This window comes from Thrips palmi, unplaced genomic scaffold (genome assembly GCF_012932325.1).
Source record: "Thrips palmi isolate BJ-2018 unplaced genomic scaffold, TpBJ-2018v1 HiC_scaffold_8, whole genome shotgun sequence".
Taxonomy (NCBI): Eukaryota; Metazoa; Arthropoda; class Insecta; order Thysanoptera; family Thripidae; genus Thrips; species Thrips palmi.
In genome coordinates this window covers 11,065,212-11,078,681 of record NW_023144635.1, presented here as the reverse complement: position 1 = coordinate 11,078,681, position 13,470 = coordinate 11,065,212, and the positions used below count along the sequence as shown (strand labels likewise).

General features: G+C 39.2%; 3 protein-coding genes across 15 annotated transcripts; 2 read left to right on the top strand and 1 right to left on the bottom strand.

Annotated features, from left to right (window-relative positions):
• The first annotated feature begins 4 nt into the window (after positions 1–4).
• Positions 5–4,740, top strand: LOC117653107 (magnesium-dependent phosphatase 1-like). 13 transcript variants are annotated; one of them, XM_034398504.1, is made up of 6 exons: positions 1,429–1,555; positions 1,665–1,732; positions 3,735–3,823; positions 3,950–4,112; positions 4,201–4,410; positions 4,510–4,740. In XM_034398504.1, the coding sequence occupies exons 4-6, from the start codon at positions 4,042–4,044 to the stop codon at positions 4,655–4,657; spliced, it is 429 nt and encodes a 142-aa protein (XP_034254395.1). In that variant the 5' UTR covers positions 1,429–1,555; positions 1,665–1,732; positions 3,735–3,823; positions 3,950–4,041; the 3' UTR covers positions 4,658–4,740. The 13 variants fall into 13 exon arrangements, with proteins under 13 accessions (XP_034254383.1, XP_034254386.1, XP_034254390.1 ...); XM_034398493.1 differs by having other exon boundaries at positions 3,735–3,949; positions 4,040–4,112; XM_034398492.1 differs by lacking the exons at positions 1,429–1,555; positions 1,665–1,732 and adding an exon at positions 5–93 and having other exon boundaries at positions 3,735–3,949; positions 4,040–4,112.
• A 2-nt stretch (positions 4,741–4,742) lies between these two features.
• LOC117653106 (NADH dehydrogenase [ubiquinone] iron-sulfur protein 3, mitochondrial) lies at positions 4,743–6,363 on the bottom strand. Its single transcript, XM_034398490.1, has 5 exons — positions 6,204–6,363; positions 5,784–5,855; positions 5,463–5,710; positions 5,136–5,381; positions 4,743–5,047 (listed from the first exon to the last, which is right to left on the bottom strand). The coding sequence occupies exons 1-5, from the start codon at positions 6,268–6,270 to the stop codon at positions 4,889–4,891; spliced, it is 792 nt and encodes a 263-aa protein (XP_034254381.1). The 5' UTR covers positions 6,271–6,363; the 3' UTR covers positions 4,743–4,888.
• LOC117653099 (WD repeat-containing protein 19) lies at positions 6,352–13,301 on the top strand. Its single transcript, XM_034398473.1, has 21 exons — positions 6,352–6,542; positions 6,629–6,783; positions 6,886–7,110; positions 7,201–7,411; positions 7,490–7,602; positions 7,700–7,873; positions 7,944–8,187; positions 8,282–8,436; positions 8,513–8,603; positions 8,707–8,979; positions 9,063–9,210; positions 9,292–9,508; positions 9,587–9,684; positions 9,773–9,903; positions 9,982–10,133; positions 10,222–11,302; positions 11,384–11,597; positions 11,676–11,785; positions 11,885–12,070; positions 12,150–12,226; positions 12,322–13,301. The coding sequence occupies exons 1-21, from the start codon at positions 6,528–6,530 to the stop codon at positions 12,470–12,472; spliced, it is 4,221 nt and encodes a 1,406-aa protein (XP_034254364.1). The 5' UTR covers positions 6,352–6,527; the 3' UTR covers positions 12,473–13,301.
• The last annotated feature ends 169 nt before the right edge of the window (positions 13,302–13,470 follow it).

Sequence of the window (13,470 nt, the reverse complement as noted above, 5' to 3'; positions counted from 1 at the left end):
TTAAAACGCGCGATCTTCTGTCGGACCCGTGCTCGCCGCTGGTTGGCTCCCGAGCTTCGGCCGGACCCAACCGTGTGTTCACGAGCGCGAGCGGTAGTGCTGCCGAATAAAACGCCGCCGTAGGGATGGCCGATAATCGATCGATAGTCTGAACAATCGATTATTTCTTGCGATAGTCGCCAAAAAAACATTCGATAGTACACAGTCCGATTAATCGCACAATCGATACTTTTTTAGCGATTATTTTTCCGATTATGGCGTTAATTTTTTGTATCTGCATCTGCGAAAATCCAGCGGGTGGAAACTCCCGGGCGGAGGGTGAAACCAGGTCCGCACGGCCGGTCCGGCCGGCAGACGAACCCGTAGCCCCGCATTGGTAACTTCTTTTTATCAGAACTATCATAAAACTAAGAGTTAGGAGGAAAACCGGGTACCGTCGTGAAGCTAAGAGTCTGCAGAATGCTCTCGTTTCATTGTTTTGATCTAAAAATGCCCACACTATTAATATTAACGATTAAAACAAGATAGCCGGGTAGCGGGCTACGCTACACCCGAGATTTGTTCACTTTCGTTCTCAGTTCTGAGCGATGCTAGACCCTACATGTCCGCGAGCCGATTTTTCCTTATAAAATTTAACGTGGCGTAGGGTACATTATTTGGCGATAAAACTAACCTCAACGTTGTAGCCGAGTCCAAATGTGATGTGTCGAAATGGCGTCTGCCGGCACTTCTCACTTTAACCTCATAAATAAGATACAGACAATACAATTAACCAAAGCATATATAGCCTACGCCACGTGAAATTTTATGAGGATTCCAAATCTCTCCTTAGTTTTTGAAATAAACCTACGATTACTGAAGGCGAGACAGATTAAAATCGGCCGACGCAAAGACGCCAAAACGACAGGTTTACTGTGTGCACTAATGTGAGAGAACTGCTGAGTCTAAACTCTGTTGCGTAACTGATAATTAATCTTCAACCATGTCTTCGTGCAGATTCGTCGAGTTTCGTTGCACAGAACTTGATATGAATTAACAAATTCAATGGGAAAATATTGTGTCAACAAACACCGTTTGAAAGAAAACAAGCCCGTGTCGTCGGGACCAGTCTATGAAAAATTCTCCGGTCAGCTCGGTTAGCGGTGTAGGGCTGTTGAATTAAGCCGCTCAGAAGCGTACAGTACAATTTTCGCAAAATTGTTTATAAAAATTTTGAACATTGTATTGACGCTTCTGGGTAGCATCGCTTTATTCACACCGAAACTGCGAGCCGATCGAGCGGTGAATTTCTCATAGGCTAGTTCAGACGACACGGGCTTGTTTTCTTTCAAACGGTGTTTGTTGACACAATATTTTCCCATTGAATTTGTTAATTCATATCAAGTTCTGTGCAACGAAACTCGACGAATCTGCACGAAGACATGGTTGAAGATTAATTATCAGTTACGCAACAGAGTTTAGACTCAGCAGTTCTCTCACATTAGTGCACACAGTAAACCTGTCGTTTTGGCGTCTTTGCGTCGGCCGATTTTAATCTGTCTCGCCTTCAGTAATCGTAGGTTTATTTCAAAAACTAAGGAGAGATTTGGAATCCTCATAAAATTTCACGTGGCGTAGGCTATATATGCTTTGGTTAATTGTATTGTCTGTATCTTATTTATGAGGTTAAAGTGAGAAGTGCCGGCAGACGCCATTTCGACACATCACATTTGGACTCGGCTACAACGTTGAGGTTAGTTTTATCGCCAAATAATGTACCCTACGCCACGTTAAATTTTATAAGGAAAAATCGGCTCGCGGACATGTAGGGTCTAGCATCGCTCAGAACTGAGAACGAAAGTGAACAAATCTCGGGTGTAGCGTAGCCCGCTACCCGGCTATCTTGTTTTAATCGTTAATATTAATAGTGTGGGCATTTTTAGATCAAAACAATGAAACGAGAGCATTCTGCAGACTCTTAGCTTCACGACGGTACCCGGTTTTCCTCCTAACTCTTAGTTTTATGATAGTTCTGATAAAAAGAAGTTACCAATGCGGGGCTACGGGTTCGTCTGCCGGCCGGACCGGCCGTGCGGACCTGGTTTCACCCTCCGCCCGGGAGTTTCCACCCGCTGGAAAATCGCTTGTTGAACCTGACTCCAACTCACTCCGCGCCGCCCGCGCTCACGCTGAGCGTAAACTGAGAAGGCTGAGCTATTGTGATTTGTTCCTTTAAAGTGATTTTAGGGTCCTAAAACGCTATTAAAATGCGATTCTAGCTTCCTCTGGCCTGCTGCTAACATCGGCGACCCGTGGCGCTACCTCACAGACATAATGCGAACTACCGATATGGCGGGAGATTTTGAACTTGGAACATATCAAACAAGGTTTGGGAAGTGAATTTTGATCCTTATGACCTAAATTTCAATGAAGATGCTTCCCATGATTAAATATTGTGGCCGAAAGTTGATCCCAGGCACATGATTGACTACTTTTTGGTGTTCCCAAGAACTCGGGTTGGGGTGGTCCGACTAAAGCTTTCTCGACATCTTTTATTTTAGACCTAATGTTTTTTCTTGAATTATTGATTGACTATTTTTGTGTTTTGTGATCACTGATCATGTTAACCTAATGTTTCAGTAGAACTTCAATGTTACTTCTTCTTGAACAATTGAGTGAAAACTTGTTTATGCAGCTCCTTTTTTCTTTGACTTTTTGTACGCAAATGAAGTGAAAAATTAATGTTCCTCACCTTTGTTTAAAATTTGTATTAATTAAATCTTAATATATACTAACAAATTGTTCACTTGCTTGCCCTTATTATCACAGTTAAGAGAGAATTATGGCTGTAGTGTCGATTTCTTTATAAACTGTGATAAGGACGAGCAAGTGAACGATTGGTTAGTATATATTAAGATTTAATTAATACAAATTTTAAACAAAGGTGAGGAACATTAATTTTTCACTTCATTTGCGTACAAAAAGTCAAAGAAAAAAGGAGCTGCATAAATAAGTTTTCACTCAATTGTTCAAGAAGAAGTAACATTGAAGTTCTAATGAAACATTAGGTTAACATGATCAGTGATCACAAAACACAAAAATAGTCAATCAATAATTCAAGAAAAAACATTAGGTCTAAAATAAAAGATGTCGAGAAAGCTTTAGTCGGACCACCCCAACCCGAGCTGTTGGGAACACCAAAAAGCAGTCAATCATGTGCCTGGGATCAACTTTAGGCCACAATATTTAATCATGGGAAGCATCTTCATTGAAATTTAGGTCATACGGATCAAAATTCACTTCCCAAACCTTGTTTGATATGTTCCAAGTTCAAAATCTCCCGCCATATCAGTAGTTCGCATTATGTCCGTGCCGCAGCGCTGTATGTTGTCCCCTGAATGTAGGCAATTTCAAGGAGCCGAGGAACCAAGAATAGTTTGATAAAATTAGGACTCAAAAGTATTGTTTTCTATTTTTCCTGTACTTAAAGCAAAACTATTCGATAATCGGTCCTATCGATCATTTTTTATCGATGTATCGAATAGGTGAAAACATGAAGTAGTCCTACTTCATGGTGAAAATCGGTATTTTTGGTAATTCGATAGGAAGACTATCGATTATTTTGTTCCGATTGGCCATCCCTACGCCGCCGTAATCGACCCCTTGATTTTGTCTCAAGCTTTCGTTATGAGAAATACAGCAGTTTGTTGTTATTTATTTTTCAGTTGTTTTCAGCTGTTTTTGTCTGCTTGCAGGAGAACCAAATGCCTTCGGCTGTTGTAAATCTTGCTTTTTGTTAAAGTTTTGCTTCATTTAATAACGACCACCGGTCGGCAGATAGACGGTAAAAAAAAGCACAAAGGAAATCTGGACTAAGGGGTGGAATGTCATTGCGAAGAAAGGGCTGCTACCATGAAATCAATGGTGCGACTTAGTTCTAACCACCACAAACTTGTGGTATTTGATCTAGGTACGATTCTGAATAAAGCTAGCAACGCCTATTGTGAAAATAAAGTTTCCCTGGCTGAAACCATTCTGAACTCCTAAAATTTTTGCTTAGACATGACTCTATGGCCATTTCGACTGGACAAGCATATGAGGGGTCCATTTAGTCACAATACCTCAAGTAAAGAGTCGGTATATGTATACTTCCTTCAGACATCTTAAAAATTAAAAGTTGACCATAATTTCCTACTCTTCTTTTCTGACCATCAATTGCAGTGTAATTGATTCATGCGGGCAAGAAGTATGTCTCATGGAAGATTCTCTACGTTGCCTGGAGTACCTGAAAATACAAGGGTATCAAATAGGAGTTGCCTCCCGTATCAAAGACATCAGCGGTGCCTATCAACTCATCAATCTTTTAGGTATTGCACCCTTTTTCGATTATAGAGAAATATACCCAGGCTGCAAGAAGCGCCACTTCCACAAGTAAGTGCTTATAAATGATACTGGCTTTTGATGTGGAAAAATGATGACTCTGTGAATCTTAACAGCTCCAAAACTAAATCCTCACATTCTTGCATGCAGCATACATCATAAATCAAATCTCGATTTTGGAGAAATGATTTTTTTTGACGATGACTTGAGAAATATTAGAGATGTTTCAAGTCTTGGGGTCACAGCAATCCATGTTCCAGAAGGCATAACAAAATCCATTGTGAGCAGTATTTGCTGAATATAAGATCAATGTCTAGCCATGAATCTTGATGCAACAGTTTTGTTTCTCAAGAAAATAAAAACTGAACACATAACACCTAAGATATTTTACAAGTGTTTATTCAGTATCCCAACAAATTGAAAGCATCATTTCTGTACAAACATTCTAAACTCTAAAATAATGTACAAGTGCAATGTGCAAGTTAACATTTCGCTGACTGCATATATGAATCATATAGATATTATTATACTATTTCTTCTCAGCAGCAGGGGCAGCTTCTTCAATGACAGTTGTATCTCGGAAGTTCGGGAACTGTTCCCAAGGGCTGTTCAATTCAAAGCGACGGAATTCTTGAGCCAACTCTAGTGGTTCCACAACTACTCTCTTCTTAGTGTCATCATATCGTAACTGAAAGGGAAATGAACATTTTCACAAAAATACTAGCAAGAAGTTTATCCCATAAGTGATAGTGATGCTGTCCTAAAATTTCACTAACCTCAACAAAGCCACTAAGAGGGAAGTCCTTGCGGAAGGGGTGGCCTTCAAATCCATAGTCCGTCAAAATACGTCGGAGGTCAGGGTGATCAGCAAAGAAGACACCAAACATATCCCAAATTTCTCTTTCGTACCAGTTAGCTGCCTTATGAACATCATTGACAGAGTCTAAGGGTGTCAACTCATCAGTATAGGTCTTGACTCTGATGCGAGTATTGTACCTCACCGAGAGCAGATTGTAAACAACCTGCAAAACAAAATTATCCACTTACACACCTATACAAGATATGGAATATTAAAAATATGGTCCAAGCTAGCTAATGTCTACCTCAAAGCGGTACATTCGAGATGGCACATCAACTCCACCAATATCAGACAAGTTTGTGAACTGGGCATTGTGGTGATCCTTCAAAAAGGATATGACAGGGACAATTCCTTCAGGCGCAACCAGCAATTCCAGTTCGTCAGTGCCAGTTAATTGAACTTTTTGAATAAACTTGGGCAAGCACTCGGCAACATATCGACCAAAGTCAGTCACATGAGCTCGAGCGACAAGATCAGGTTTGCGCACAGTTGCTGAAAAGGATTAAAACTTTAACATTAAGAGCATCAAGTCAATTTAACTACAATACAACATGCTGTTACTCACGTCTGGACTCTGGCTCTGTTTGTGTTTCACTTGAGAGATGCCTCGACAGGACCGTAGGTGCAGCGTTAACTCCTACACAAACAGAACATGAAATTAAAAGGAAAAAAGAACAGTAGGTGTTATTACCAAGACATGGAAGACTGAAACAAGTGTTTGTAATAGGTTTGTAACTCGCCAGATATGATACTGCACATGAAAATAAAAAAAAACAAAGACGTAGAAACACTATGAAGATAAATGGTAGAGGTGAAAATACGGCAAAGGATGATTCGAACTCAGTGACCGTAATGTCCACCAAGTTTTGGAGGTTAGGTTCCAGAACACAGGTGGTGCTCCACTAACTGGCAGCTTGTATGACACTTTCTACAAACTGAAATTATTTGCAGACAGCGGAATGTAGTGTGGACCTAAAATACTTACTGCGAGACCCAGCTAATCCAACATTTTTAAAAGTGCCAGACAATTTTCTTAAAATGTTGGACGCCATCTTTGACAGTACTGTCTTGCCTCAACTCGAATCTGAATCCGACGCTGGTTTCTGAGCGCTGCGCTCGACTGTTTGATCGACATTGACATTCCTGAGCGGCACAAACAAACCGATTCTGTCAACCTAGTGTCAACACACAAACAATGAATGAGTGAACGTTTTACTCTTGTTTTGTGCACAAATTCTGATAGCCTGCCACTTGAAGTATGTTTGACCTTTCTTCCTCTGCGTTTCATGCACGCTCTTAACAAAATACTATGTCAAGTGAAAAGGTCAGTACTTCTTTTAACCTATAATGACAACCCATTATGAATATTGTTTTATACTTTTGTTAAATTAAATGTGTGAACTGTCACAGCAAATATTTGCGTTAACGCAACCCCATGGCTCTGGTGAGCTTTTATTTTCCTGGCAACCTGGGAGTGGCATTTACTTGGCAACAGCAGGCAGCGATCAGTCAGTTGCCATTCACAATCGAAATGGAAAATTGGTTGAAAGAATACGTCTCCGTGGGTTGGTATCTATATTTTCTATTTTATTCTTTTTTGCAATTAATCTTTAGCTTTTACAATATTTTGAATGATCTGTGTCCTATTTATTATCATTTGTTTTTAGGATCTGTTGTGGGCTTGGTTGGGACTCTGATGGGGATCTCCTCGCCATGATTTCAACTGAGGCTCCTCTCATTGTTCTGTGGGATGCCAACACAGGACGTAAACACCAAGTCGACAGTGGGCTTCGAGACACGTTGAGTTGTCTTTTATGGTCTAAGACTAATCCTATTCTTGCCATTGGTTCTACCAAAGGAAATTTGACCATTTACAATCACTCATCTGTCAAGTAAGTGTTCTTATCTGCCTGTATTAATAATTTCCTTGGTCTTTTTTAAAGATGGCTTCCCTATTTCTGCTCTAAATTGTATAATTTTAGGAGAATACCAATTCTTGGCAAGCACAGCAAACGCATAGTGTGTGGAGGTTGGAGTCGGGAAGGCCTGCTTGCTCTTGGTTCTGAGGATAAATCCCTCTCTATCAACAATGCTGAGGGAGATACTTTGAGAATAATTAATTTGAGAGCAGAGCCATCTCATGTTCAATTTTCTGAGATGAAATTAGATGAACGTCTTGGAGGAGAAAATACAGTAAGCTTGAATAAGAATTCATCAAATGAAATACACAACCTAGGCAAAAGAAAGGGTGAAGAATTATTTTTTTTCCAGGTTAGTGTGATTGTTGGTCACAAAACTTTGTTCCTCTACAACCTACATGACCCAGACAATCCAGTTGAACTAGCCTTTCAAAATCGATATGGGTCGCTCATTACATATCGATGGTATGTTAAGTCTCATTTAAGAGTGGTGTATGTATTCTAGTAGATTGTCACTGGATGCTGTAACAATGTAATTTTGTATTTTTTCTAATGCTCAAAGGTTTGGAGATGGCTACATTTTATTGGGTTTTAGTGCTGGTTACCTTGTCGCAATATCAACACATATAAGAGAGGTGGGGCAGGAGTTATTCCAGGCCAAAAACCACAGAGATGGTTTAACGGACATAGCACTGTCCTCATCTCTTGGCCAAGTAGCATCTTGTGGGGACAATGCGTGAGTAAAGACTATTTTTTTCAAATCTTAGCAGGCTGCAATGTTCTGAGTGCCTATCTCTTCATTTCAGAGTAAAAGTTCATGATATGAGTAATTTGCAAGACACAGTAACTGTACATACACTTGATGGTGAAGGTAATGTGGAGCGAGTTGCTTGGAGTGAAGATGGACAACTACTTGCTGTCTCAACAAGAAGTGGAAACCTTTCGGTTTTCCTCTCATGCCTTCCAATGCTTGCCTCTGTATGTGGTACGAAAATTGCTGTTCTCTCTAGTCTGAACGAAGTCACTCTTCACTCTTACAACTTTGAAAAGGTACTGTTTTTAAACCATTGTTCTTGGTTAGAATGCAGTGTTTTGCTGTTCACATACTACCTGCAACTTTGTAAATATGCTGTTTGTATTTCAGGGGAAATCTAGTTCAATGGTAGTTCCGACTGCCATTGAGCCAAGCTTTGTGGCTCTTGGACCATTCCATCTTTGTGTGGGAATGAACAACAGAGTATGGTTTTATGATTTGACGTTGCTGGCTCAAGAAGCTGGCACAGCTCCTCGCCTATTCAAGTAATGAAAATTAAATTACTGTATTTATTATTTTGTCGTTTGCAGTGGTAATGTTCAATGATGTTTCTTTCCGCAGAGACAAAGAATATCTGGGCACAATTAATAGCATGAAATTGAATGCTGATTATGCCTCAATTTTGCATGAAGGAAAAATTCAACTTCATATGGTAGATATACTTATCATTTGGTCGATTTTATCAAAAAATCGAATTATGAGTATCAAACAACAAACTAATGCCTTCTTTTGTGTGTGTGCGTGTTTCTTTTAAGCTGGAATCATCAGAACATGGAAATGAAAATTGCGAAACAAAGCTCTTTCCTGACTCACCATCCCTGGATCACAATATAACATGTCACTTTCTTACGAGTGACTTTTTAATTTATGCCACTGACATGGGAGAGTTATTTTTCTTTTTCATAGAAGACTGGAAAACTGTTGTTGAATTTCGACATTCTGTTGGTATTCGTTCAATCTTTCCAGACCTCAGTGGCACCAAAGTAATTTTGTGTGATGCAAAGAGTGAAGGTTATCTGTTCAACCCTGTAAGATATCTTTTAACAAAAATTTTGAAATGAATGACATTTTAATTTTAATTATTTTTAAAAATCTTTTTTATGTCTTTCAGGTCAGTAATGATCTCATTAAGGTACCAGATTTTCCTCAGAGTTGTCTAGGTGTTCTTTGGGATATATGGCCTGCTGACAAAAATGTCTTTGTAGCTTATGATGACAAGTGTCTTGTTACTTATGTTTACATACCGGAGTCTGTTCATGGTAAGAGCAATCACATTCCCCTATTTTGCCTCAAAAATTTCGTGGTGTTGATTTTTGATATGCCAATACAATGCTTTGTAGGAACTGTTATTGAACGAGTTGGTGTGACAAGACTCCCAGCCAACCAAGTTCCTTTACTGCTAAACTCAGGAGTATTAGCAGTACAAACTGTTGGTGGAAAACTTATTCAAATGATATTAAGCACACATACCTTTCAAGAAGGAGGATCAAATGTGAATACTGGTATGCAACCTGCAGATATTGAAGTCTTACTGAAGAAGCATTTGATGTTGCGGAGGTATAAATAATAATTTTAAACTTTTTAGATGTTTCTCTTTATTCATTTTATGTACATTCTAAACATTTTTTTACTCAGGTTTAAGGAAGCTTGGAAATGGTGCCAGCTATTAAATAAAAAGGAAAACTGGATCATGTTGGGTGAAGCTGCACTGAAGAGCCTTGATATTGATACAGGTAGAACATAAGACTAACATTAACTACATCCACAACATACGTTCCATGTCTTAAAATCTCACCTCCACCCTCTTTCTTATGTTATCAGCTCTTCAAGTTTACCGTCACATTAAAAATGTTGCCATGGTGTGGGCTCTTGAAGAGATCCGTAACATTGAAGAGCGCAAACTCCTTGCAGGTCACATAGCCTTGTATTTATCACTTTTTGATCTGGCTCAGGTATGTTGTAGCATTGAACAAATTCCTCTGTCTCCTCACCCCCTGACCATTATAGCTCTACTTTTGTTTCCTTTCCAGGAGTGGTACTTAGCATCAACTGACCCAGGGGCTGCACTGGCAATGCGTAGAGATCTTTTACAATGGGAACAGGCATTACAACTTGCAAGAAATCTTGCTCCACATCAGGTGCCTCTCATTTCAAAAGAGTATGCACAGCAGCTCGAATTTACGTGCGTGTTCCAATAATAATAATCCTTCACCAACTTTTATCTTTTTGTTAGTTTGTATATATTTTATTCTTTTAATATTGCTTTGCAGAGGTCATTATGTAGAAGCACTTAGCCATTATGAAAAAGGATTTCTTAATGCACAGTCATATGATACTGCAGCAAATGCCAGTACCCAAGGTTCACAATTAAATGAAGAAGCTATTCATGCACATAATGCTGAGTGCCGAGCTGGGGTGACTCGCACATCTATACGGTGTGGTGACATACGCAGAGGTGTGGCTATGGCATTGGATGTTCAAAGCAGCAAACAGTTACAAAAAGAATGTGCTGAAATACTTGAGAGCCAAAAGCAGCTGAATGATGCTGTTAACTTGTTTGAGAAAGCTGAGCTATATGAGAGAGCTGCTTCATGTTACATTCAGCTTAAGAATTGGTCAAAAGTTGGGCAGCTTCTACCTAAAATATCATCTGCCCGAATTCATCTGCAGTTTGCCAAAGCAAAAGAAGCTGATCGACAATACTATGAAGCAAGTAAAGCTTATGAAGCTGCTCGTGAATGGGACAGTGTCATACGAATAAATCTAGATCATCTGAACAACCCTGAGAAGGCTGTGAGGATAGTTCAAGAGACTAAGAGTATGGAAGGTGCGAAAATGGTGGCTAAGTTTTTCCAGAAACTTAACGACTATGAGTCTGCGATCCGATTTCTTGTTCTCTCTCATTGTCATGATGAGGCTTTCCAGCTGGCAAGACGGCACAACCAGCTTGAATTGTATGGAGACATTCTGCTTGAGATGAGAAGAGACGTGAGTTCAGGGGCTGAGGCTCGCCCTGATGACTACCGTAGTCTTGCTTTACATTTTGAAAATGAACGAAATTACTTTCTTGCTGGAAAGTTTTATTATCATGCCTCTGACTTTTCTAAAGCTTTAAAGCTTTTACTGAAAGTAGCCCAAGCAAATCAGGAAGATCAAGAAGCAATACCATTGGCTATTGAAGCTGTTGGAGCAGCAAAAGATGAGCGGCTGGCAACGCAGCTGATAGAGTTTCTACTTGGTGAAACAGATGGTGTAGCCAGGGATGCAAAATACTTATTTCAGCTGTATATGGCTCGCCAGCAGTTCCGGGAAGCTGCTAAAACAGCTCTTATTATTGCTAACGATGAGCAGGTATTTAGAAATGAAGTGTCCCTTTACTCCTATTTGAATGTCTTCTTAAGCATGAAATAATATGGGACAATTGAATTTCAGGTCAATGGCAACTACAGGAATGCTCATGATGTACTTCTTATGATGTATCAAGAGCTTCGACAGAGATCAATGCATATTCCTGCAGAAATGGTCAATAATTTAATGCTTCTTCACTCTTACATACTTGTTCGCTTACATGTTCGCCGTGGTGACCACCTGAAAGGCTCAAGAATGCTTGTAAGAGTGGCAAGCAACATCTCCAGATTTCCATCCCGTGAGATACTCTTTTATTCTTCTTCACCATCTTTATTATTCTTGACACATTTAACAGTTTTTTTTGTTTCAACCCCAGATATAGTTCCTATATTTACATCAGCAGTCATTGAGTGCCATCGTGCCGGACTAAAAAGCTTTGCTTTTACCTATGCTGCTATGTTAATGCGACCAGAATACAGATCTCAGGTACAGACTTCAATGTCTACGTAATCTGCTTTGCTAATAACTATGTTTAAAAAAATGTGTTATAAGAATTTTCCTTCCATTCTGTCTGAATGAAAAAAGGTTGATCCAAAATACCAAAAGAAAATTGAGGCTGTTGTCAGGAAACCTCCAAAACGAAACAAATTGGGTGAAATAGAAGAAATAGAAGAACCAGCTACTCCTTGTCCATTCTGCAATACTCCATTAGCAGAGACTGAGTTAAATTGTTCCCATTGCAAAAACACCATTCCGTTCTGTATTGCTACAGTGAGTTATTTCTTTGATTCAACCAATCATTTAATTAGATTTATTTGTTGCGATTCAATTTGAATTTTTCACTTTTTAGGGAAGACACATATTAAGAGATGATTTGACAGCGTGTCCAAGTTGTGACTTTCCCGCTATTCGGAGTGAACTGCATCAGTCAGTATCTCAGTTACTATGAAGATTCATAATAATTGGTAAAACAGAACCTGCAGTCAAAGTTTAAGTATATGTTGTTGTTTTTTAAATTCCAGGATCATTGAGGGTGGTGAGAATTGCCCTATGTGCTCAGAGAAGATAAATCTTGATACCTTAAGCTTGATCCGCGATCCTCAGCCGTATCTGTACCCAGAGGGAGGAGAAGCTATTCTAAGAGGACTTGAGAAGCTATCTACCTCAGGATAACCATAACCCAAGTAGTAGTTCAGAGAATGTGCACAATCCACCAAAAATTGTAGAGCCCCTGTTCCAAATTTAAAGGTGACTGCCTGTTTTCTTTTTTGTGTTTCTTTTAAAAATTAGTCTATGTGACCAAATTTTGATATGTGTGTTTGTTTGTCCCCTTTCATTAAATTGATTTTGAAACACCAGATGTGATGATTTTGGAGGTGCGGTTTATCATGAAAGGTTGTGATGTGTTGCTTTTTATGATCTCCGTTCATATATTTTATATGTTACTACTGTATATTTGTTAAACATTGTTTTATTCATCCGTCCATAGTTATCTTAATCTATATTTACTTGTTTATAAATATTTTCCATTTTGTTACAAATGTTGCTTGTTAGGAAAATGTACTTTTATGTTATGATTTGTCTATAATTTACTCACTTTTTCCTTTGTTTCATGTTACCATTGAAGCAAGTGTTATGTATTCACAATTTTCTTGTAAAATCGTGAGGCGTTAAATGAGAAAGTGCTCCACAGTCTCTCTAATAGCTCTTAATATACTGAGTTTTAGTTATTTCAAGCACTATCTGATGTATTGTATGCACTTTGCATGCCCTAGTTTGTTAGTTAAAGCACATTAATTTCTAGCTTAAATCAGGATGGAATAGATGGCTTATTGATTTGGTTGTTACTCAAAGTTGTAGGATTTGAGAAACGCATTGCCTTCTCATTGTGATAAAGGTTCTTAATTGAAACTGTGATCATTATTACTGCATGTGTGCAAACAACGCACTATGTTGCAAGTGGACACTGACTGTTCAATGCTACAATAAAGGAGAAAAGGAATGTAGTGAGAGTTATTTTTGTTCCCTTGGCCTCATTTCAGTTCCAGCAGTGCGCCAGCCGAGTCAAGCATGGGCATGGGCAATTGGTTTGCTTGCCTAACCTGGTCTTGACTTCATATCCAGTGCAGAAGTTCCGCTGGTCTTGGAGAGGGGTAAAGCACAAGGCACTG